The 23,139-nt window shown below is 39.2% G+C and overlaps 2 protein-coding genes and 1 non-coding gene across 3 annotated transcripts; 1 reads left to right on the top strand and 2 right to left on the bottom strand.

The window, feature by feature from the left end:
• Positions 1-941: 941 nt before the first annotated feature.
• On the bottom strand, positions 942-9,106 carry gucy1a1 (guanylate cyclase 1 soluble subunit alpha 1). The gene is made up of 8 exons (XM_070827878.1): positions 8,644-9,106; positions 8,348-8,415; positions 7,583-7,671; positions 6,759-7,474; positions 4,635-5,120; positions 2,998-3,141; positions 1,685-1,839; positions 942-1,437 (listed from the first exon to the last, which is right to left on the bottom strand). The coding sequence occupies exons 1-8, from the start codon at positions 8,881-8,883 to the stop codon at positions 1,311-1,313; spliced, it is 2,025 nt and encodes a 674-aa protein (XP_070683979.1). The 5' UTR covers positions 8,884-9,106; the 3' UTR covers positions 942-1,310.
• Positions 9,107-16,916: 7,810 nt separating this feature from the next.
• Positions 16,917-22,055, top strand: ufsp2 (ufm1-specific peptidase 2). The gene is made up of 12 exons (XM_070827911.1): positions 16,917-16,990; positions 17,202-17,292; positions 18,064-18,247; positions 18,341-18,407; positions 19,307-19,461; positions 19,555-19,747; positions 19,898-20,044; positions 20,162-20,326; positions 20,426-20,550; positions 20,628-20,704; positions 21,338-21,462; positions 21,569-22,055. The coding sequence occupies exons 1-12, from the start codon at positions 16,988-16,990 to the stop codon at positions 21,653-21,655; spliced, it is 1,419 nt and encodes a 472-aa protein (XP_070684012.1). The 5' UTR covers positions 16,917-16,987; the 3' UTR covers positions 21,656-22,055.
• On the bottom strand, positions 18,892-18,964 carry trnar-ccu (transfer RNA arginine (anticodon CCU)). The gene has a single exon. It is a non-coding gene; the product is annotated as a tRNA-Arg (tRNA).
• Positions 22,056-23,139: the final 1,084 nt, after the last annotated feature.

Here is a 23,139-nt window from a genome sequence, read left to right as displayed (position 1 = left end):
TGCAAATCTTTTAGATACTATCAAATACTATTCTATACACTCCAGAGTCAGTCACTTAAATCTGTTAATGTCAATATTTATTGCACTTTGATTACATTACAATAATAATTAAAGCACATCATTATGAGTGATAGTAGAACATTCATTGTATTCTTGTTGTGTCGTATTCCTGCTGTATAGGAAAAGAAGTGCAATGAAACCAATGTAATAAATATAGTATAAACGTGTAAAGTGAAAAAAAAGTAAAAAATACATGTACATTACTAATATTAGGAAAAAGCGATCTTGGAATGCTTTATGTCTCATAAATGGAAGTCTAAGTTACATGTTATTACTATAAATATATACTGAGTTAGAACCACAACCTTTGGAAGAAATTGTTGACATGTAAATTCATATTGAACTGTATCTAAAGAAAAAAACATTGAATAAAAATAATCACAAATAATTTATTTGAAACTCTAAACATCTATCATCTTGCCTGTATAGTTCCCTTAAGGCACCTGAATCTGTTCTGCATCACTTCATTCGATTAGAGGAGTGAATCTCAGCTTAAAATGATCTTTTGCTTCAGTTTTTCCAAATTATTTGTCATACAACTCTCCACTGAAACACACAAAGGCAGTTCAGGTTTTAATCTTGATTTTTTTTTTCTGCCCCACCAACAGGCCTGGGTGCTTTAGCAGGTACCTCATCTGGACAGATGTGAATGGACCAGTCAGATATTTACAGAAAACTATCTTGATTAAAGGAACCACTCTATTTAGCAACATCACATTGAAGATCAACATTCAAAATGTATTTCTGTATAATATCAACATGATGCAAGATGAGATATTTAAATCACACACACCAGAAGCAGCTACTTGTTTTGAAAAAAGACCACATTTAGTGTGTCTGTTAAGTGTTTTGTACCTCTTAAATGTTAAAACAGAGCTTAAATGAGCAAATAGTCTTTCTCTTTCATTGACAGATTTGATGAGAGCTTAGATAAAAAGCCACTTTTTATATCAATTAAATTTGCACAGATGACTCATTCTGGAAGAAAAATGAAGGAAGTGAGTATTCTCTCTCTCACCGCTACAACTGTAGATGGAAAATTATACTGAGACGAGACTTGACAGCAAACTGACATCTCTGTAATTAGGCAGCTGCAAGAGTTTGAATGATAGACAATATCATCAATATCTAAACAATCAAAACCAAAATATAAATAAACCAAACCTAAATATTTCGCACTGTGTTCACTGGATACGTTTATGTGTCGTCATATCTAACTCTTTTGGGCTCTGCAGCAGCTTGACTTCAAGTCAGTTCTGAATTTTGAAGGACGCCTCCAAAAAGTAACAAACACCAGGGATGTCCTCTGGGAAGTTGGCCGGAAGCTCCTGTCTGCTCCTGGGAATGAAGACGAACTCTGGACGATCCTTCAGCAATCTGGGACAAAGAGCACACAAATAAAACATGAATCTAAAAACAATGTAGCAGATGATTTGACACGAGAGGAGACCCAGTGCACTTCTAAAAGTTACGTTTCCTGTCGAGAGCACTGTGGGGTTTTATTCTGCAACAACCACGTCTGCAAAATGAACGATGCCACACGGCTCATTAAAATCTGACATTTACTTGTTTTGTATCTTTGTGATTCTAATGGAAAGAACTATTTACTATTTTGTTACTTTACCTGTGGGTTGTAGGGCTGATGTTGATTTTTCTAGGCTGACTGCAGGACTCAAACTTGTTGGCCATTGTGACATTGTTCCCAAATAGGCAGTAGCGCGGCATCTTGACCCCAACTACACCAGCCAGTACTGAACCAGTGTGGAGGCCTATGCGCATCTGGAGAAAAATGCAGCATTCAACATGATTTCGTCTTTCAGTCATCAATACTAATAGTAACAACAGAATTAATACGTTTAAAAGAAAACTCCCAGTAAAAGTAAAAACTCACTAAATAAAGACACTCTTCCAACAATCTCATCCTGCTACTATAAATACTCACTGTCACACAAATTCTGCACCTTGCAAAGAACCTGATTTACTCCTGTTTAAAGGTACCCTGGGGAGTTTTTGACCAGTAGTAATAGTAGCACTGTGGAGTAATGTTGTTGTCAATGGGTTTCTGATTTTATTTGAATCATGATGCACAAAGTTGCGCCCAGTGTGATACATATTCCTGCCTTTGTTTTAATGTTATTATGCTCATCAACAGGTGGTGGTAACAAATGTAGTAATGCCCCAGCAAAGGCAGTAAAGAACAATACTAGCAAGTAAACATGAATAATATAGCAAACCATACTTTTAAAAATCAGCTTTGCAAATGGGAGGAAGGAAATAAGCTCAGAACATTTGTTATACGTTGATTCTGATACTTTTATATTTATGAACTTTTATTTACATATTTCAAGATATTTAGGCTAAATATCTTGAAATATGTCAGGTTAAAACACGTATATACTGTATTATTATCTATCAAATTTCCATATCATGATGTATAGTAAAATATCCAAACACAAGACACCACAGTTTTTATGGATGCATATTTGCATCAAATGGAAAATTTTAGAGCCCTCTGGCATCATTATGTAAACATTTCCCTGTATATAATATATGTCATTTTTTTTTATATTAACTTGATTAAATGGCATTGATGCAGCTCTTTTTACTTCTTTTGCTGTACAGCAGGAAAAAAATCAATCAACAGCTCTTAATACTTCTTATGTATTACATTTAGTTCCTGATTTGTGATTTGGTGGCTTAAGATAAAGTACTTGTAATATTGCAGTAACATGCTGGAGCATGATGCAGATTTTTTGAGTTGGTCACTGGTTAATGTTAAACTCTCTACAGGTAAAGCAAATAATTCCAAGACTTGACAAATGTTATGGGTCAAAATTGATCAGTCAATATTAAAAAATAAGGAATCCTGCTATCAATCGAAAACATGACAGTCCTCTAGATGTCCAGTAACTGATGGAAACTCATTGTGAACTTCACCTGTATTGGATCTCCAGTTGGCGTTGTGACGTCGTCTGAAAGCTCCATCATCTTTAAGGCCATGAGTGCGATTTGGACGGCGTGAGTCTCGCTCTCCTTGTGTAAACCACCAGCTACACAATATGCATCACCGATGGTCTCCACCTGAATACAGTGAATGATCATTAAAATGGTTTCTAACGTGCCCACTGAGACAGGAGAATGGATTTCCAAAGCTATTTGTCCACCGTCCTACTCAAAGTGGAGGACGTCCCCATCATTGAATCTATACAGTGCTCTACTTGTTAAGCCTGAAAGTTTAAACTTTATTAAAAATGTCAAGACATAAAAATGACAAATGTGAAGTGGATATTCATCAAAACCTTTTTTCAGTCTGACATGCTCTCCATCTTCCAGTAGAAGACAAAGGGTAAAAAACGAACAAGTAATAAAACTTAAATTGTAATAGTACTTGATCCCTGGTCAAAGTCCACAAGAGTTTTTTTCTAATTCTTCTTTGTACAAGTAAATCTGGACCGGAGAGCACTAAACAGCTATGTGGCAGAGATAAAGTGAAACTATTTTTAGGCTCATATATGTGGAGTGGAAACAGGGTCCTGAAGGAACCTCTGACTTCCTAGCGTTTTACGAGATATTTGTCAAACATGCTGCTCTCTCTGTTATGCTTCCATGACACTTTGATTACATTATCCAGCCTCCCTGTAGATTAGCAGCCTTTGGCAGACACTAGGGTAGTTAGTTTCAGCTACAGTCTCAGTCTCTCTTTTGAACTTGTTGAGTATAGTGAATATTTTTGTTTGTAAAAATGTTAAAACTCATGAAAGCATATGATGCAAATTATTTGATTTCATACACCCTATGCTAGTACTTGATGTAGTAAATTGTTATGAAAAGTGCATGATTTTCAATCTGTGAGCTCCACTATAGTTACTCTTAAATTTCTATGTCCTTATAAGTCCTTAATATTTTGATATATGTCTGTTTTTCCAGTGTTGTCAGCAGTTACTTTAGAAAAAATAATTTAGGCTTTTAGGTGTTTTTAGTCAGTTACATGCCGGGTCATGTCTATTATAACACGTTGGATATGAGGTTTTGAGTTTTGAGGGTAATATTTAATATTTTAACACTAAATATTGGCTAATAATGTTTCAGAATATAATAAGAAGCAAAAAACGAAACAAATTCAAAGAAATTTTGTATTTTTCTCCACAGTTATATGCCTGGCAGGGTAGGAGACTTTGGAACATCATTTTTGGAATTCAAATTTACAGAAAATATAACTTTTTGATGAATAAAAATTGAAATGCTTTGATTTCTTTAAATAATCTGGAAACGTGGTTCTTAAAGAATAATATATTTGTTAAAACTAAAAATGTGTGAGTTGTATTTAAAATAACACTAGGATGTTAAATGCCAAGAGTGTTCATCTGGCAATGGTGCTAGTTTCTTGGCATTTGAAGAGTTTGTGAGTCTGTGTGAGTCTAATTTCAGCTACTTCTGAAATTTCTCATTCATTCTCAACTCAGCAGCTGGTACAGGTAAAAAAGAAAAATAATTTAAACACAGGCTTAAGTGAACTCAGCTCTAGCAATTCAAAACAATGCTCAGCAGTGCGCTCTTTTGTCCCATTAGCCTACCTTATAGATATCAAGCTCTCCACAGTGGTGGTCAAACCTGGTGTACAGCTCGTTCAGCATGGTGATCACCTGCATCGGGGTACAGCGTGAGCAAACAGCTGTGAAGCCCACAATGTCGGAGAAGAGCATTGTAACGCGGTCAAACTTCTTGGCCTGGACCGTTTGGCCCTGCCACAGCTGCTGTGCCACAGTGCCGGGGAAGATGGAGAAGAGGAGGTCCACTGTCTTCTTCTTCTCCTCCTCCAGTGCTTGGTGAGCATGCTCCAAGGCTGCCTTGGCCTTCCCCAGCCGCTTCTTCAAACCATCCTGGGCTTTGGCCTGCTCACCAACCAGCACTACGTCACGCAGTGCGTTATGAATGGGGATGTCTGACAGGTAGAGGCCGCGGCCCGTTAGCTCCTCAAGCTTGTCCACACACGGTGAGCCCAAGAATAAGATGGCGTTGGACTCTGAAACGTAGATCATTTGACCTTTTAGGTCCATGAGCTGAAAGGAAAAATCAGATGATGAGAAAAGCTAATTTTTGTGGAATTTGGTAAATTTTGTGTGAATTATGTACTAACTGTCCTTGTAGCTCAGTGACTGTGTTTTTTGAAAGAAGACTGATTAGGATTGCTCTGTAAGCTTCACTCCAGAGCAGAAGTCTCTTATTATTTTCTTTGAGTACAAATTTCCCACAGTCAAAGAAAAATAATGTTTTTCTCTCGTTGACATCTGTGCATTTGTAAATATATGATGTATACATACATACACTCCCTATGGATATAAAAATACATTTAAACATTTGACATAATGGTCAGCAAGCTAGTTATTTATGCAGTATATTTGAAAGGTCAGCTGTACGCAGCTGTCTGTCCGCCACAAGAGTAGACAAAGTCAGTGGGTTCATGTTCTAGTGGAACATAAACAAAAAAAATCCCATCTGACCCAAATAATTTTTTTACTATTCATGGTCCAAATATTTCGACGACTATTAAGTACGGATCGCCATGAACAGGCATTCATTGTTCCCAGAGGATGAAACCTGACTTTGGTGATCCTCTGACTTTTCCTCTAGTGCCACCACAACCTTCACATTTATACTTCAGAGTGAAATATCCCAAGGATGCATTGCCATGAAATCTGGTGCAAACATTCGTCTGTGTGACCTTAGGTGATCTCAGGTCAAAATTTTAACTCAAGTATTTTGGTTTGTGAATAAATACCTTAATTTCCATTAGCCTCCACTGCACTTTTTGTCTATTGCTAATTTGGAGATATTAGCATGGCAACAGCTTAGATTGACATCATTATATTATACCTGCTAAATGCTAATGCTAACAAGCAAGTGCCATGCACTCTGTAAATTGAGATAATGACTTTAATGATGAATAATACATGAGTAAAATGCATGAAAAACCTGCAAAATGTTCTCCTCTAATAACTGGAAATATATGAGAACTCTATTAAAACCTCAGACAGTATATATTTTTTTAAAACTTCCTAGCTTCTTACTTTTTGAAATTATTCTGATCCCACCATCCCATATATTTGTTTCACTATGACTGCTAAAGGTCAAAAAACATTTTTTTAACCGTTTTGTTTTCACATTACAACCTCACAGAGCCAAAAACTGTTAAAACAACAAAAGGTACAGGTAAGAAAGAAAGCTATTGGAGTATTTTGAAATTTGTGACAATTAAATTTGAGTGTTCACTTCTGTTGACATTTCAGTCATGTTTGTGCTTAGTGGACTGACTTTAACATCTTTTAATTGGACTCTGTGGCTGCTAACCGTTACCTACTACTGGAAGACTGGTGTTGTAGCGTCTCTGACAGCATGTCATTAGTCATTATACACTGCCATGTTTACTCACTATATAGATAGTTTTTTTGCTCTTGTCGTGACGACCAGTTGCTGTGCTCCCTCACATATATAGCACAACATGGCTGCGCGTTTGATGGATAAAATGATTTGACATTTGCTTCTGATCTCCACTGGGGGTACAATGTTGATCTCTACCTCAGGCCAAGCACATCCAAGTACACCACTAATAAGCTCGACTGCTTATAAACAGATTTTTCCACCTCATTAGTTGGTGACGTCAATTTTCATGTTATATCCCCCCAGGCATGTGGACATACCTTCCCCGTGTTATCTGTGGTGGAGACTCCATGCTTGATCCGAATGATGAACTGTGTGTTTAGCATGGTCAGAATACCTTGAAAGGTACATTTGATCTGGGGAGAGACAATAGAGAAGTGTTCTTGGAAGGTAGCAGACCGCCTCAGTCCATCCTTCCTCGTCAGTCTCTTCCTGAGCCCATGTCCTATTTGTACCAGAACCAAGTCCTGGTCCAGGATCAGATGGAAAGGGAAGATGGTGGAGAACAGAGAGGTAGGAAGGGTCCCGGCTGAGGTAGCCCGCAGCGGACTGGGGCTCAGATTTTTAGCATCCTTAACTACAACTGTGTACAGAAGACTGGGCTGCGGGCTGGACTGCAAGATGCTGTCTTTAGCACTGGAGGGGTCCATCAACACATCCACAGTAGTGTGATACAGCAGGCGGGCAGCAGCTTTGATGACTCCTGGGAAAAAAAGCTCAGTGGTCGGGTGGGGGTTGAAGAAATAGACAGTAAGCAGACCCAGATCCTTGTCTAGGCACAGCACTGAAGGTTGGTTTACACAATCCTCTCTGTCCGGGTTGGGCGGCGTGCTGCTCTGTTTCAACAAGACATTGAAGCTGTTGAGGAAGTCGTGGAGAGCTCCCCCCACCACCCTCAAAATGTGTCCATCCTCCTCATAACACATGTTGAAGAGCTCCTCGCCAAGAGCAACTTTCAAAGCTTCCATCTGGATTGCTGTCAGATGCATAAAGGGAAACAGTGATGCGCACGAAGCCCAAAATACCCAAAACTCAAAATAAGAAGTGACGTATTTTATAATTTCAGCTTCGGATTTCACATTACCTGTTTTGGTTGAGTAAATGTTCATCATTTCTACTAAGTGCTCTGGTTCATCACTGCAACTCTGACGGTCTGTACAGCAAATTATTGGACTGGAAGGACAACAAATGTCAAAGTCAGACACATAAACTGGTGCTCAGTGAACCATATTTTCTGTTCCGTCACTGAAATACCTCAGACTAGAGTTGCTACTACCTATTATTATCATTATCTGTTAATCTGCTAAATATTTCCCCAGATCAGTTGATTAATTGTTTTGCCTCTATCTTATAATTCTCCAAAGCTCAATCCTCCAATGTCTAGTTTTGTTTGTCTGAGCAACAGTGAGCTGATGGATTAACTGTTTGAGCCATATACCAGACTGCGAATATACTGAGAGAAGTATGAAGGATGTTTCATTGTCTGTTTTTTTTTTTATAGTGATGCGTTTCAGCATCTTTATAAGGGATTTCTCTCTATCTCTGGGTATCCATAGCAGCCTGAGTCTGCATCACACTTTGTTGTTGTTGTTGTTGTTATCATCATCAGCATCGGTCTAGTAGTGAGAGAGTAGCAAGAGAAATTAGTGTGGAGTTTTGAGCCAAACAGAACACTAAATGAGGCTGTAACATCTTAACATTCTTGTTATTATTGGGGATGTATGATGTGGTCGTACAGGCCTGTCATTTATGACAGCAGAGGTAGTAATTGTAGCAGTCTGGGGGGACTAGTGTAGTTGTTATTGATGTCAGCTGTATTTAAAAAAACACACACACACACACTTGTTACCTTTCAGAGCCCCTGGTGTGATCAGATAGTCTCATCATTCGTTGGAGGGCAGTATGCAGCCTTTGAAACTGTATGACAAAGTGTCCAGTTAAAGGTCATCGTCTGGCAAGACTTCGCAGCAGCTCTATCACAAGCGCGCCCGCAAATAATAATAATTATATCTATATCTCAAGTTGATAAACAGGCGTGGTGTCTGTGCGTTAAGGCAGACATGCGACAAAACCAATTGCAATTGCAACAGTGGTTGCATGAGGTGAATACTGAGGTGGATGTTGTTAAATGTATTTTTAACTCACCTCGGGGCATGCCAGTTTTCGGATGCTCTCCCCAAGTGTATGCAGATTAACTTTGGCTCTGCTTGTCCTCTGCTGAGGGAGATCCTCACCTGTTTTCCCATGCACGTCCTTAGAAATAGGCAATAAATCCGCGGCGTCAGTTGCGCGCTCCTCAAAGTCTCCGAGCTCATTATTTTTGGCGCTGCTGGAGAATGGACACTCTCCTGATATCTTCAGCTCTTTCAGCTTGGCGCAGAACATCTTCTCCGCTGCAGTCTGCTGGCTCTTCTCTATTATCTAATTTCGGAGGGGCTCAGTCCTGGTCGAGCAGCTGCTGCGGTCTCTGGGAGAAATTCCATCATCTGGTGTGCTCATCCAGGGTACCTTCCTCTTCGCGACGCGCTGATTCAAATGATCCGCACCAAAAAGCCAGAGAACACATACAATATTCATTGAAAACTGCACGGGCAAATGATGGCAGGGAACTATCTTCATCCAAAGCCAATGAGGAACTGGAGGAAAAAGAGCACTAAACCAATCCACGCGCAAGCGGGGCTGGTGTAGCTGAACAACCTATCAGCATTGAGAAATTATTTCCAGCCGACTCCTCGCATGCGATGGACTTTTTTTATTCAGATCAGCCTTTGCACTGTGTCCCATCATATGAAAGTAGTCCCCCTCCCCAGCCCCTCCGTTCACCAATAATCATATTTGTATTCTGTTCACAGAGGACTTCAAGAGTGCGTGTCTGTGGTGCTCAGTGGTGTGTTTGTTGTCTTCAAGGTGATGCTGATATTTAATTCTACACAATACCAATGTAGTTTAATATTTTTATTTGATATGATTTCATTTTGTTATCCAACTCATATTTCATACTCTCTCTCTCTCTCTCTCTCTCTCTCTCTCTCTCTCTCACACACACACACACCCATACTTTGCAACTCCCCTGCTGTATTTCCCTGATGAATTACCTGTAAATTGAAGCCTGTCTCATGCTTAAGATTATGAATGGCAAGTTTCCTCCACCTTAATAACCAGGAAAGCTCAAACAAGACCAGCTCCTACACCCAGCATTATTTCTCTATTAAAGAGGTAAAATCAGTTTTATGTCCTGGCCTCCTGTTGTGTCCTCGTTACTTTGTAGGGCTGCAAATAACGATTGTTTTCATTATCGTTTGATTTGCTCAGTACTTTGTCAGTGAATCAATTAATTGTCAAATAAAACTCAGTGTGTAGGAAATGCAGGACCCAGGTTTTGATGAGGGATATAAGAGGGAATAAATAAGATGATGCGCTTGGTTCTGCTGCATCAATTTTGATGTTTGTTTTTTTTAATTGTCCACTGTGAGTCTGACAGTGTTAAATGCAAGCAATGCTAAATCTCTTTCAAATGAATTATTGATTGTCAAAACTGTTGCCAGTAAATGAAATCAACTAATTGCATTTATTGGCTAATCATTTCAGCTCTCTTAGCTTGGTTATGTATGGGCATAATTAGTGTTTCGCTACCTGTGTGGTATTATTCATACAGCCATGATTCAAACTCTGTGCTGCGTGGCTTATGTGTGATAGGCTACAATTATGTACTGATGTTCTACTTCTCTTACTTCTACTTAGCACTACTTCTCTTAGCATTTTATTCAAATTAATTTGATTGTCAACATTGTACTTTATCCATTTTTATTGTGCCATGCCACACGTACAAAACATGGTCATTAACAGTATTTATCATCTGCTTCATACCTCTTTGCATTGATGCGTATACTGAATAGTGGAGGTTCTTGTTAATGCATCGATGTTTTGCTGCTCCCTGTTGCTCTGCATAGTTCGTGCACAATCTTAAGAATGCTGATTTTGATGCTATTTGTTGCCCTTTTGGCATCTCACTGCATGTTTGTGTATCTTACCCTGTCACTTCATTGGCTTTGGTTGGAAAATAGCTGGCCAGCTAACACATTTACAGAAACATTAATTAATGTGCTTTATCTTTATAATAAATAAAATAAAATAAATAACTCTACGGTAGTAGAACATTTTCCACACTAACATGTCTTTTTTTTTTATATGTCACAGAAAACACTACACTGTGTGAACTTCAGGACAACATGCTATGAATCCAATTTGTTTTATTTAAAACTGTTCAGGAAATGGTTCAGTGACAATTATACATGCTGGATGATCATGATAAATCATGTCGAAAATAGATTTTGTTGGTCACGATGAGGCCACAGCACTGCTTGTTTGCCTTGTTTGGTCTGAAAGGAGCATTTTCATTGTCAAACATCATAAATCCATTTCAGAGCTTAAATAATGAACAGCTCTGTCAAGTAGGGATTTTCTCATTTCTCATTGGACACGCTGCTTTGTTTGGCCATCTTTCAAGAATAAGGCCCAGGATGTTGCTGCCACATGACAACAAAAAGTTTATAGGTTGGAGATTAAAGGGAGAATCCTTCCATTGGGCTTGGGTGGCCACTGTAAGTGCATTTCATTAAACTGATGTTTTGTGCAAATTGCAGGTTATTTTATCTGTGACACTTTTATAGTACATTATGTTAAGTCTGAATAAGAAAGGATTTTGGTCAGTGGTAATGAAGAGCCGCAAAAATATAACATATAAAATAGTTTTTTTTCATGAATCTGTTATTGATGATTTCATTTATCTAATCTATCATAGCTTCAGTTGTTTCACCCAAACAAATAGGTGACAGTCGATCAGAAATTATGTGATGACATCTTTTTATTTATATCTATCGTTTATTGTGTGATGTTAACATATCAGTTACATCTCTGTTGTCATAGAGCATGTCATAAATATATTCATATTTATGAGTTGCTAAACATGAACATAAACTGTTGTAACTGCTATCCCAAATGTACAAATGCAGGAAATAGGAAATCTGCCTTAATCTAAAATTGTATTGCCCCCCAGATGACAAAAAACTGGCTCCTGGTTGAAACATAGCGCACTGAAAACATTTTGTAAAAATCATGTATGCACTGCCGAATGCTAGTCCTGGAGCCCAAGAGCTCAATGTCAACAACTTGACAACACGTGCAGCATTTAGGGAACAAATACAAAACTGTGCTGTAAATTCAAACAGCGCAATACTGAAACACTGAACGTAGCCTGGAGAGGCTTGTTGCGGTCCCTTTGTCACTCTGCAAGGACCTGTGACAAGTCAGCCCACAACATTTGCATAAACAAATGATACGGACTTCAATAGCTTCATGAGTCGTGTTCTGCTCTCATGTCCTCTGGGAACACTTCTGATGTCTGCATTTGTAGCACGTTTGTTATTTGCAGCACGTTTTCCTAAATACTTTGTGTGTTTTGTCTGTTTCTTAAGTTGTAGTGCGTTGAGCTCTCAGGGTCACTGTAGTACCTCCTTAACTCTTGTGACACTTCAGAGAAGGGGTTTAGGGGAAGCCCACTGAGACCGAGCTATCGCTTGAAGATCTTAGGAGAAGTAAACATGTTTCGATTTTGATTGTCAGTAGATGAGAGTACTAACTTTATACTTGCTGTATCCAAATGTAAGGGTCCTGTCAAACAACTGTCAGACAACTCACTGAGCTGATCAGGATTGTTAAACAGCACACATGCATTTTTTTTAGGCAAATTAAAGAGGCGTCATTGGTTTACGAGCTAAAAATACAAGACGATGACCACAAAACAAATGAGGTGGATTACGACCTTCTTAGTCGTTCAATTGGATTCAATGTGTTATACTGTGGTCACTGCAAAACAACATGTCAGATTCATTCATTGTACAGTATATAACTGAACTACTCAAGATTTCCTCTTCCTTTTTCCAATCAAGAGACAAATGCAAATGGACCACAGTGATGTCTTGAAGCAGATCCCGTGGGCTATCCTCAGGTCTTAGTGACCCATCTGCCACCACAGAGGTGACAGCTGTTGTGTTGCCACCTCTCATCGGGACCCAGAGAAGATAGCACCAACTGCACAGCCATGAACAAACCTCTTTGTCATGAATATCTACATCATGGACCTTCTGATCTGTGTTAAGGTGGGACAGTGCGATAAGTTTCAAGACAACAGAGTCATGTAGTCTTGGCTCTGTGTTGCTTTTGTGTCTCCGTGTTGTATTTTCTCAGCGGTGAAGAGGAGAGCTGAAGTACTCCGGCCTCAGAGGAAATCAGAAAATGGTTGAATAATTCCTCACTGACCCTCCTCTCATGCAGGCAATAAAGCTGGATAAACCTGAGGATCTGCACCAACAGACAGAAGAGGTGCTGGATGAGAAGACACAGCATCTCTATCAGCTTATGGGTCACAGAGTTGAGCTGAAGTTGTTCACCGGACTCACCCTTGAATTGTCGCTGTTAGAGGTTGCTTTTGGTCACGTGTGCTGGAAGTTTGAACGTCAAGGTGTTGGGAGCAAGGACGCAGCTCTCATCCATGCAAGGAAACAGGAAGAGGTAGAGGATGAAACAAAAAGGAAAGCGTGTACAAGAAGAAGTCAGACTTCTTATCTGTTCTGTGGAATCAGACAGAATTAGAAGTATGGAGCTTTTATTTAAGTAAAAGCAGAAGTAATGCAACCTAAAAATACTCTGTTACAAATAAAAGCATCTTATCAGCAAAATATAGAAGCCCCCATTAGGCAATATAATTTCACCTTTGAATATTAATTGTGTATAATTATATTTTTGTTACACGGCTTTGTCGAATACTCGATTCTGATTGGTCGATCTCTGCATTCTACAGTCTGTTATTTCTGTATAACAGACCATTGCAATTTGATTTTGTATCAAGTAATATGCAGTATGAACATAGGGAGGTTTAATCTGTAATAAAGCTTATTTTGTAAGGTGACTGTAAAACGTAAAATCTGAATCATCAACCACCAATTATTACAGATATCCAATAAATTTAATGGAATAAAATAATTATTTTTCCCTCTAAAATGCAGTGGAGTGTGCTTGGAGTATCTTAAAGTGGAAAAACTCAAGCATTTTAAAAGTACCCCCAAACTGCACTTCAGTACAGTGCTTGAGTAAATGTGCTTAGTTTAATTCCACCAGTGGAATCAGGGCGTAATGTCGAACAGTTTTTTCTGCTCTCCTTCTTTCATCTGTTTCCCCTCAGATGTGATCCTGGGGTGAACCCATCGGCAATGGGGAATGACTGAGGACCACCATCCAGAGCTCATGCTTCAGTAGGAGACCAATGGTGTGAGGCTGAGGTCATTTGATGACCAGAGGCAAAAGATGTGTATGTTACATCGAGATATTTCCATGGGCAGCCCTGTTCCACTTTTCACAGTTAATTACCCTGCCAGATCCCTGCTGTTTGTGGAGAAGATGACATATTTTTTTAAAAGAAAAAGAAAAACACCAACAGCAGGCATTGTTATTATTGTTAATGCCCACATTTTTTGCTTTCTCTCTCCCTTTTCTCGTACAACACTCCCACAAACACCTACATATAGCCTAATGCAATAAGAAAATCTAAATATCTATATAATCTTACTGCAGCACCTCCTGTCATTTACTTACAGTTATCTGTATTTTGTTGTTTTCTTTTTTCTTTGGTGTTGTTGTTTCTGTCTCTTTCCTTGTCCTGCCTTATATGTGTCTTCCTGATCATTATTTGTCTTGCACTGTTGCCACTGTTTCGATGCTCGTATTGGCATCTGGCTATTAATTTAACACATGTTTAATGAATGTGAGCCTGTCCCTTAAAAACACAGTAATAGTAGTAGTAGTGAAGTATAAATTCACTACTAACATATTATCCCGTATCATCTTGGGAAAAACACCAGCCTGTTATGTTAGTGAACATTGTCCAAAATAGAATTCATCACATTTGTAGTAAAAACTGAAGTGAGCTGTCCCGGAAAATAGTCCACTTCCACTTTGCTGCCACTTTCATTTATTATGTATGTAACAACTTTCTCGTTACTATTGTTACATCCTGCCATCTGTCATTTTGTCACAGGTATTACACAACCAAGTGAATCCAAATATAACCTTTGCCTATGCCCATATGATGAATGAGCATTTGTGATGTGAGTTTCCATAGTGCCTGCCATATATTCCGTCCCTGCACACACTCCTCCAAAGATCCTAATGCTCTGTTTATGATACGCAGAGAGATAGCCAATCTCATCACAAATCAAGCTCAGCACACTGAGTCCACAGGAACAGTTACAATGTATATACTCCAGCTGCACTCAGGTTAACAGGAAGAAACATTTTACGGGGAGATTGCAACATTCAGGTACAGAAAGACCTTTAATAGATACTTACAGTAAATCTTCTCTGGTAATGTTGCATTTATGCACTCAAGTGGATTTTACAGTGGACAGTTTGAGCACTGGGAGTGAAAACTGGTCCACCAAACTACTGAGCTCCCCAGACAAACTTGTGTTCTCTTTTCCCACATTTACAACATCAGTTATTCACAAAAAAATGTATTCATGTGAAGGTACAACGCAGTGCAAGCCTGCAGTGTGGGCTGCTGAGTGTGTCTGCTACACTGAGACGGTTGATTTTGAATGCTTGTATGAGAGGGACCATTTCAGCTCCTTTTCCCAGTAATCCTAACAAACCCTTGATGATTTTATCCAGAAGCAATGGTGAAACAAAACATAATTGACCTAAAACTGACCTCATTTTTAACTCTGCTTCCGGACATGTGCTTTATTTGGCTTTACTACCATGAAGAAGAATCGTTAATAGGTCTGAACATGTTGTGCAGTGTAAGAGGGCTTTAATGTGTCTGTTTCAGCAGCACCTTTTATTTACAGAGATTCATGTAGTTTTCCCAAAAATTCACATGTTCAAAAAATGTTCTTTGTTTGCAGCATTTGATGGTGATTTCGTTCTTCTGTTGTAAAGTTCAAAGAGTTTTTGTAATGATGTTTGCTAGAAGACATGATCGTTCCCACATGAAAGCTCCCACTTCTGCATGCATCACTGCTACATACAGTATCTCTAACCCTGCGTCAACTCACCCTGCCTGGCCTAGCACGCATGACTGCCATGTAATAGCTTGAGGCAAACAGGCAATGCACCAAGAAACCGGTTTCACTGTTTTGCATTGTGTTAAATTTGATTTTTTTTGTGCTCTCCTTTCATTCTATATTCATGTAAAAGAAGTAAACAATTAAAATCCAAATAAATAGATGAAGAGAAAGATATAAAAAAAATATATGTTAATGTTGATGCATGTTTTCAAGTGTTGCATAAGACGGGTGACATGGCCACTGATGCTGGAATAATTAGATATAGTATGCTTCAGTCAATCCTAGTAAAGCAGAACCAGCATCAGAGACACACTTAATGCTGTACAAACAGCACCACCACAGGAGATTTCATAGTTCGCTCATTAGCAGTGAGCAGTATGGCTGACTGGAGAATTTTAAAGCTATAATGCCTCTAGTAGGACTTCCCTATTTCCATTATCAAGCACTCACCATTCTGCAATTGTTTATGTCTTTCCCCAGGTCTCCTAAAGATCACATTATGGTATCATGAAAAAGGAGCAATACCAAAAAGAATTGTCTCTCTGTTGTTTGGTCATAAAATTTGTTATGCTCCACAAGACTTAAAGTATTGAGTCTGTGCATACTACATCTCTGTGTATATGGAAACACAGTATTTTAGTATTTTCCATTCCTTCCTTCCTTTTATTCTATTTTATTCTTATTCCATTCTATTTATTCCCTGGTACTATTTTGCACCAATTAGAGCAGCGCTCCTAATTTCATTGTACACACGCAATGACAATAAAGGCTATTCTCTTCTAGTATAACTCTAATTATAATTATCGATGTACACATATGGTCAGAATCAGAATCAGAATTCCTTTAATAATCCCCAGGGGTAAATTGGTAAATTAAAGTGTACACCATTAAGTATGTACTTAATATGGTGTCTCTGTCACTCTGGTATTTGTGCTATTAATAAATAGATGTCCAAAAATGTTCTCTTAGTTGATTTAAATTGAAAATTTCAAGATACGTTTTAGTTGCAAAATAACAGTTCTGGAGAGAGAAAAGAAAAATATTTCTATTGTAAAAAAATATAAATTATTTTATTCCAACTTTTTGCCAGTAGGGGATTAATTCACCTCCTCAGGGCTTTCAAAACCCTCTCCAGAAATAATCTAATCTGATTTGACACAAGCAGAAAGGATTTGATACCACGTTTTTTGTTTCCTTAATAACCCTTATAATTACGAGTCATCCTGAACGCATCAGAAGTGGGCGTGGTCAGTGTGGTCCAATAGGATGCAGCGCCAGAGACACGTTGAACATCTCCTACAACAGACATGTCAGCCTCCAGTGTGTAGAGAGCTGCAGGCTGAGGAGTGAGTTTACATTGCTGGACGATGGTGAGTTTATTTAGAAATTAGCTAAACGAGACGTTCATGTGCTTTTCCTTTTCAGCTTTATGTTACAGTCAGTTCGCTGTTCGCTGTTAGCTAGTGCCAGCTCCTTGTTGCTACCCAGTAAACAACAAAATCTGATCAACGTCAGTGTAATAAACTGTGCCAGCTGTTTCTCTTTCAGACTACTCATATAACATCTGTCGTGTTTCACCAGGTTGTCACTGACTCACAGCCTTCCGGCATGGGGACCATCCTGCGTGTCAGAGGGCCGCTGGAGTTCAAATGTCACCTGGACAGCACAGATGGTGTGTTCAAGGACGGTTTTCATCAGTGTATTTTAACATAGAGGGCCACAAAGTTGGATAGCATAAGTTTAAATGGGGTCACAGCAGCAGTTTAGTTGTACTAAAATAGTTTCAGTGACTATTTTGATAACAGGGTTCACTTTCCTTGCTGCTGGTCCTTCTCGGATGCTGCATCACTTATCTACCATCAAACAGGAGGTTCATCTTAGGAAAGCCTCCACAACTGAGTACGAACAACAGTGGTGGGCTGTATCTATGTACTTTTACTCAAGTTCTGTACATAAGTGTTAGTGCAGTCCTGCTTCCTGGTTGTCATTTGATGTAAAAACGAGTCTTTGAGAACAGCAGTTTTAGTTGCTCTGCTCTAGCGGCAGCCAGGTGCAGAGCAGGGCCACTGATCCTCACCATCATATTAATATCAATGTAGAACATTGAGCCATTGTCATTACACAGGAAAGAAAGTTGTGTTCCTGCAGTGCCATGGTGTACACTCTAAAAAGTGCAGGTACAAGTATAGAAAGATCCGGTAGAAAAGACAGTAATCCAAAGAAAAATGTTGATGGTAACGTTCACTTTGTGCTTTTAGATAAAAGTTAATGTATGTTGAAAAGGGTCACATGTTCATAATGTGTTTTAAATCATACTAATAGCTATAATACTAATAAAAATACATGTGGCAGCAAGAATTGACCATGCACAATAATAATATCATAACAGTGTAGTAGTGGTAAAGGACTAGCATTGTTTGTCTGTCTTCTTGTCTTCTCTCAGTGCTTCTCATGCAGAAAGTCATCTCCAGAACATTTGAGACGCTTCACTCTCAGGTGAAATCTGAATCCTGTGTTCTAACAGTCTGCGACAGTCCTGTTATTATTTGGCCAAACAAAGGTGTTTATGCAACGCCTGAAGAAATCAGTCCAAACACGCTGTGTGAAGATATGCATCAATGGATACAGTAGGCTCACTTTTTAAAATCATCTTCTTCTTTATCAGTTTTTTTTTTTTTTTTTTTTTGCCAGAATTTTAATTAAGGTTTTATTTATTTTAGGACAGATGAACAAGAGAGTGCTGGCAAGAGATCTGCAAAAAAGAAAAGTAAAAAAGGTCCAGCAGTGGTATGTACATGATTTGTATATGGAGACGTGTCTACCACAACTTTTTTGGCAGTATTTTGCATAGTAGATATAAACTTAGTAGAGCTGTAATGATTGTTTTTACAATTATCAAGTAGTTGCTTCATTTGTAAAATGCTAAATGGTCTTTACAGTTTCCCAGCCCCCAATCACACATGTCCACATGTCTCGTTTCAGTTGATCAACAGTTCAAAACCCCAAGATTTTCAATAAACCAAAATAATCAATATTCCACCTCACACAGGATGCTGATATATAACATATTAGATTAAAAACAAGAAGGAGCGAGCTATGGATTTTGCATGATGCTTCATCAGACTTGCTCCATCGCATGCTTTGTTTTGTCCGACCAACAGTCCAAACCCCAAAGATATTTATATGTAGTTGTGAAAACATATTCATAGCAGAGGTTGATATGTGTTCACCTGTCTATAAGAGCAGATTTATGTTCCACCACTCTGCTGTACACCCCAGATGGGACTTGAACCCACAATCCCTGGCTTAGGAGGCCAGTGCCTTATCCGTTAGGCCACTGGGGCACCCAAAACTGTTTCTGAGCTGTTGTTGGTAATTGTTACACATCCTTTATCCTCTGTGAGTTCATTTTCTATGGGCAGACAGCAGCCTTTGTGTGAAATACAATCAGGAGATCATGAAAGTGGTCAGTGGCAGCTTGATGTTGTTTGTTGTAGCCTACACTGCAGATAAACCAAGCAAATGGCATTAATGAGAAATTGATCATGAAAGTATTTACAGAGGGATTTGCTGTTGATCAACTAACTGTTTAATTGGCACCTCTAAACATAGAGAAATTCATCTATGTTCTTTGTGTCTCTGTGTGCTTGTGCTTGAATGTAAATTCACACTTTGTTGTCATTCAGGGCATCATTAACCTTCGCCTGATGATGGAGGTGACAAGGACAGGCCCTCTTTCAGCCCCGATTCTCAGCAGAACAGTCCAGAAATCCTACTTCCTGTCCACAACCCTTCCAATGGACTGTGTCGTCCGTACCACCTGCAATGACACAATCAAAGAGTATGTCTCACCGTTGAAAACATTCAATTTTATATCACTGACCAAAGTCTTTGTATCAGTGCCACTGTGAATGGTTCTGCCCTGTTGCTGCAGTGCCTTTGAGCACCTGTTGGAGGCGCTAACTCGTCAGTTGTGTGAGATGGAGAAAGTGATGCTGCAGCACGTGAAGGGGACCGAGCTGCTGGTACCCGAACCTCTCCACTTCCTCCTTCCAGAGCCTAAAGGACTAGTGACTGTGGTTTACCCAGCAGGAGTGCCTGACAGCCAGCTAGAGGCACAGCGTGAGGTGAGAAGAACAGGCTGAGATTACTTTCCCCTGATATTAAAATCTCAATTGCTCATAAAACATATAGCATAAACCACTAGTTAAATGCATAGCATTGTCTTTCATCCGCCTGATTTTTTTTTTTTTTCTTCAAAATATCTGTCCGAGTAGGAGTTGCATCAACAGTTTGAGCTGCCAGATGACTGGCCCTATTTTAGAAGAGCGAATGCGTACCACTTTCCCAATGAGCCCTACAAAGATGGTTACCTCCGAAATCCTCATCTGGCCCTCACACATCCCAGCCTGGAGAATGGAAAGGTGCCACTAATCACCAATTTAAGTCTGTCACGCTCCATCTCCTCGTTTGAAAATGGATGGTCTGCAGAGAACAGCGACCTTGACTTGTCTTTTCTTATGCGTGTGTCTTTTCTCAAGGCGTACTTGGTCCAGGGAATCTACAGCTATCACCACTACATGCAGGACCACATGGATGACAATGGCTGGGGCTGCGCTTATCGCTCCCTCCAGACCATCTGCTCGTGGTTCCAGCAGCAAGGCTACACAGAGCGGCCCGTGCCCACTCACAAGGAGATCCAACAGGTGCAGTAGTGTTCCTGTAGATACGATGCGCTGCATAAATATCACAATACGGTCAGAAATTTCCAAATGTCTGCTTTTAAAGCGCTATCTCATCTCCAGGCTTTAGTGGACGTTGGAGACAAACAGGCGTCCTTTGTTGGATCGCGGCAGTGGATCGGATCCATTGAGGTTCAGGCTGTTCTGAATCAGCTGCTTGGGGTCACTTCCAAGATCATGTTTGTGAGGTGTGTTGACTACAGATAGCACGTTGTGTGATGACGTACATTTGATTTATCTGATGCTAAATGTTTTTTACTCTTAGTCAAGGGTCTGAGTTGTCATCCAAAGGCAGAGAACTGGCCAACCACTTCCTTAGTGAGGGGACTCCCATCATGATCGGTAAGCTGGATGTCTGAACTATTTTCAGAGCTATTCCTGCAGTAAGCTGTGTAACAACATGGGCTTTAATTAAACTGTTTACACAAGCTTTTACACCATAGACTTTTTAGACTTTTAGACTTTTCTTTATTTGATCCCCCATAGGGGGAAATTGTCATGTTACAGCAGCAACAATAGAACAGGGAGAGTGAAAAGAAGCAATAGTAAAAGAAAAAATAGCAATAGCAAAATAAATATAAATATAAATATATGGCTGTGATGAAATAAATATTTACACTATGGGATATTTATTTATTTCATAATAACTATGGGTGTATTTTTACACATTACTACAAATGTTCACCTACAACTATAGCAACATATAATTAAAACACAGCCAGTGAAATGAACTGTTAATGGAAACCAATGGGTCGCAATGAAAAATCAATGCAGAGGACCTGACCCTGCCATCACTACCAAACTGTTTGACAGGTTCTTTTAAATACATCATTTTAATCTAAGTTGATTTCTGATGCTGTGAAAGATTTGTTTACATCAGCAACATCTGCAAACACATCACTAAACCAGGCCTATATTTTCTTCTTTAGATTCATTTAAGGGCATCTTTTCATGTTACTTTTTCCGGCGTTGCAGGAGGAGGGGTGTTGGCTCACACTATCCTTGGCGTGACATGGAGCGAGACCACCGGGCAGATTCGTTATCTCATCTTAGACCCACATTACACAGGAGCAGAGGACTTGCAGGTTATCACAGACAAGGTAGCGGATACACGCATCTCCGCTGGCTGGGTTTCTCTGGTTAGACAATATATTGTCGCGTACTGTACAGTGCTGAATGTGACTTCATGTATGTTATCTCTTTCAGGGCTGGTGTGGCTGGAAATCAGCAGATTTTTGGGATCAAACTGCATATTATAATCTGTGTCTGCCTCAGAGGCCAAAGGTCATCTGAGCTCTCGCAGCCTTTCAGACGTCCAAAAAAAAAAAAAAAGGGTAAAGCTTCTGCAAAACCTGTTTATGTTATAGAAATGTGTCCAATATCGCAAATAAATGGAATTTCTCTAAGTTTGTTAAATTCTTGTAATTAGCCCTTATGTGTTTGTGACCATAAACTATCGTCTTAGCAACAAAGGCACAACTAGAAATGGATGTTATTTTGAAGAGAAATTAATCAGATGTACTGTACCTTCTGTTCTTGCCATCATTTCATTTCATTCATCATTTTGATTCATTCATCATTTTGATATTTATCTTGGCTTAAAACGGGACCTGAGAACGTAATTTCGTACCTCCCCATGTGTAAACGTGTGTTGGTATAATGGCAAATAAAGTTCCTTGAATCCTTGAATATGACAAAAGCTGATGAAATATGTGTACCAAAAGGCTTATTTTGTTCAGAAGTACAGGTTTTTCAAGAATTTTGTCATTGCTTTATGTTTTCTGGTAGACAAACTAACCCACCATGAGTGATGTAGAACATGCAACATAGGAGCCTTGACTCCCATCTGAAGCAAACTCCCTCTGCTGCTGGATGACATGGACACTTTTCCAGACGACCTTTTCCACCAGACTTTATGGCTCATTTTATAAGTTTTACAGTAGATTTTACCATGCTCTACCATGCTCTTACCAAGACTGCACAGGCAGGAGCTGAAACAAAAAATGAATCTGCAACTATTTTGATAATCAGTTTGGCCACTTTTAAAGCAAAAATGCCAAATATTCTTTGATTGATTGGATAAAACATTTGGCTTTAATAATGATCTTTTTCGCTACTTTCGGACATTTTATAGACAACAGAATAATGGTAGGTGCTGACCTGTGACAGACAGCCACATAACACGGGCCCCAAACATCCGCTGGATAAATGTCTGCGTTTTTCATGGACACCTACATTGAAGGATTATTGTTTGAATTATAAGAAGTGGAGAGTAATCTATATTAATTCTTGTGCATTCTGTAACATGTATATGCTAGTGAATGAATTAGAGTGAAATTACACTAATCCTCATTTCTCTGGGGACCCCATGGAAACATTTAAAGGGCCTGAGGCGCCCCTCGATCCCCCTCTGAGAACTTCTTGTGTAGAGGAGAGGCTGCTCCTGAATGCAGTCTGATCTGAACTGATCCCTCTGACACAGCCCATTATTGGAAAACAATCCCTCCCTGTAATTGAGTTTTCACAACCAGTCAATTGTCAGAGTCAAATGGATGCTTTTTTCTGCTCACCAGTAGGCATGATATAATGTGAATTTTCTTTAAAATCTTTAGAGCTTAGACTGACGTGCCATTTTGAAGAAACGTATTGTCACTCTGTCTTTTCATGGGCTGATTGTGTAAGTATGGGACCGCCACAGAAATACCCCCATTCTTTCCCCATCTCTACCCATCCGGCATTGGCATGTAAATTCTACAACAGTGACCAGACACAGGTTT

This window comes from Pempheris klunzingeri, chromosome 3 (assembly GCF_042242105.1).
Source record: "Pempheris klunzingeri isolate RE-2024b chromosome 3, fPemKlu1.hap1, whole genome shotgun sequence".
Classification (NCBI taxonomy): Eukaryota; Metazoa; Chordata; class Actinopteri; order Acropomatiformes; family Pempheridae; genus Pempheris; species Pempheris klunzingeri.
The sequence above is the reverse complement of the archived record's forward strand: the minus strand, read 5'-3'. Positions and strand labels throughout refer to the sequence as shown.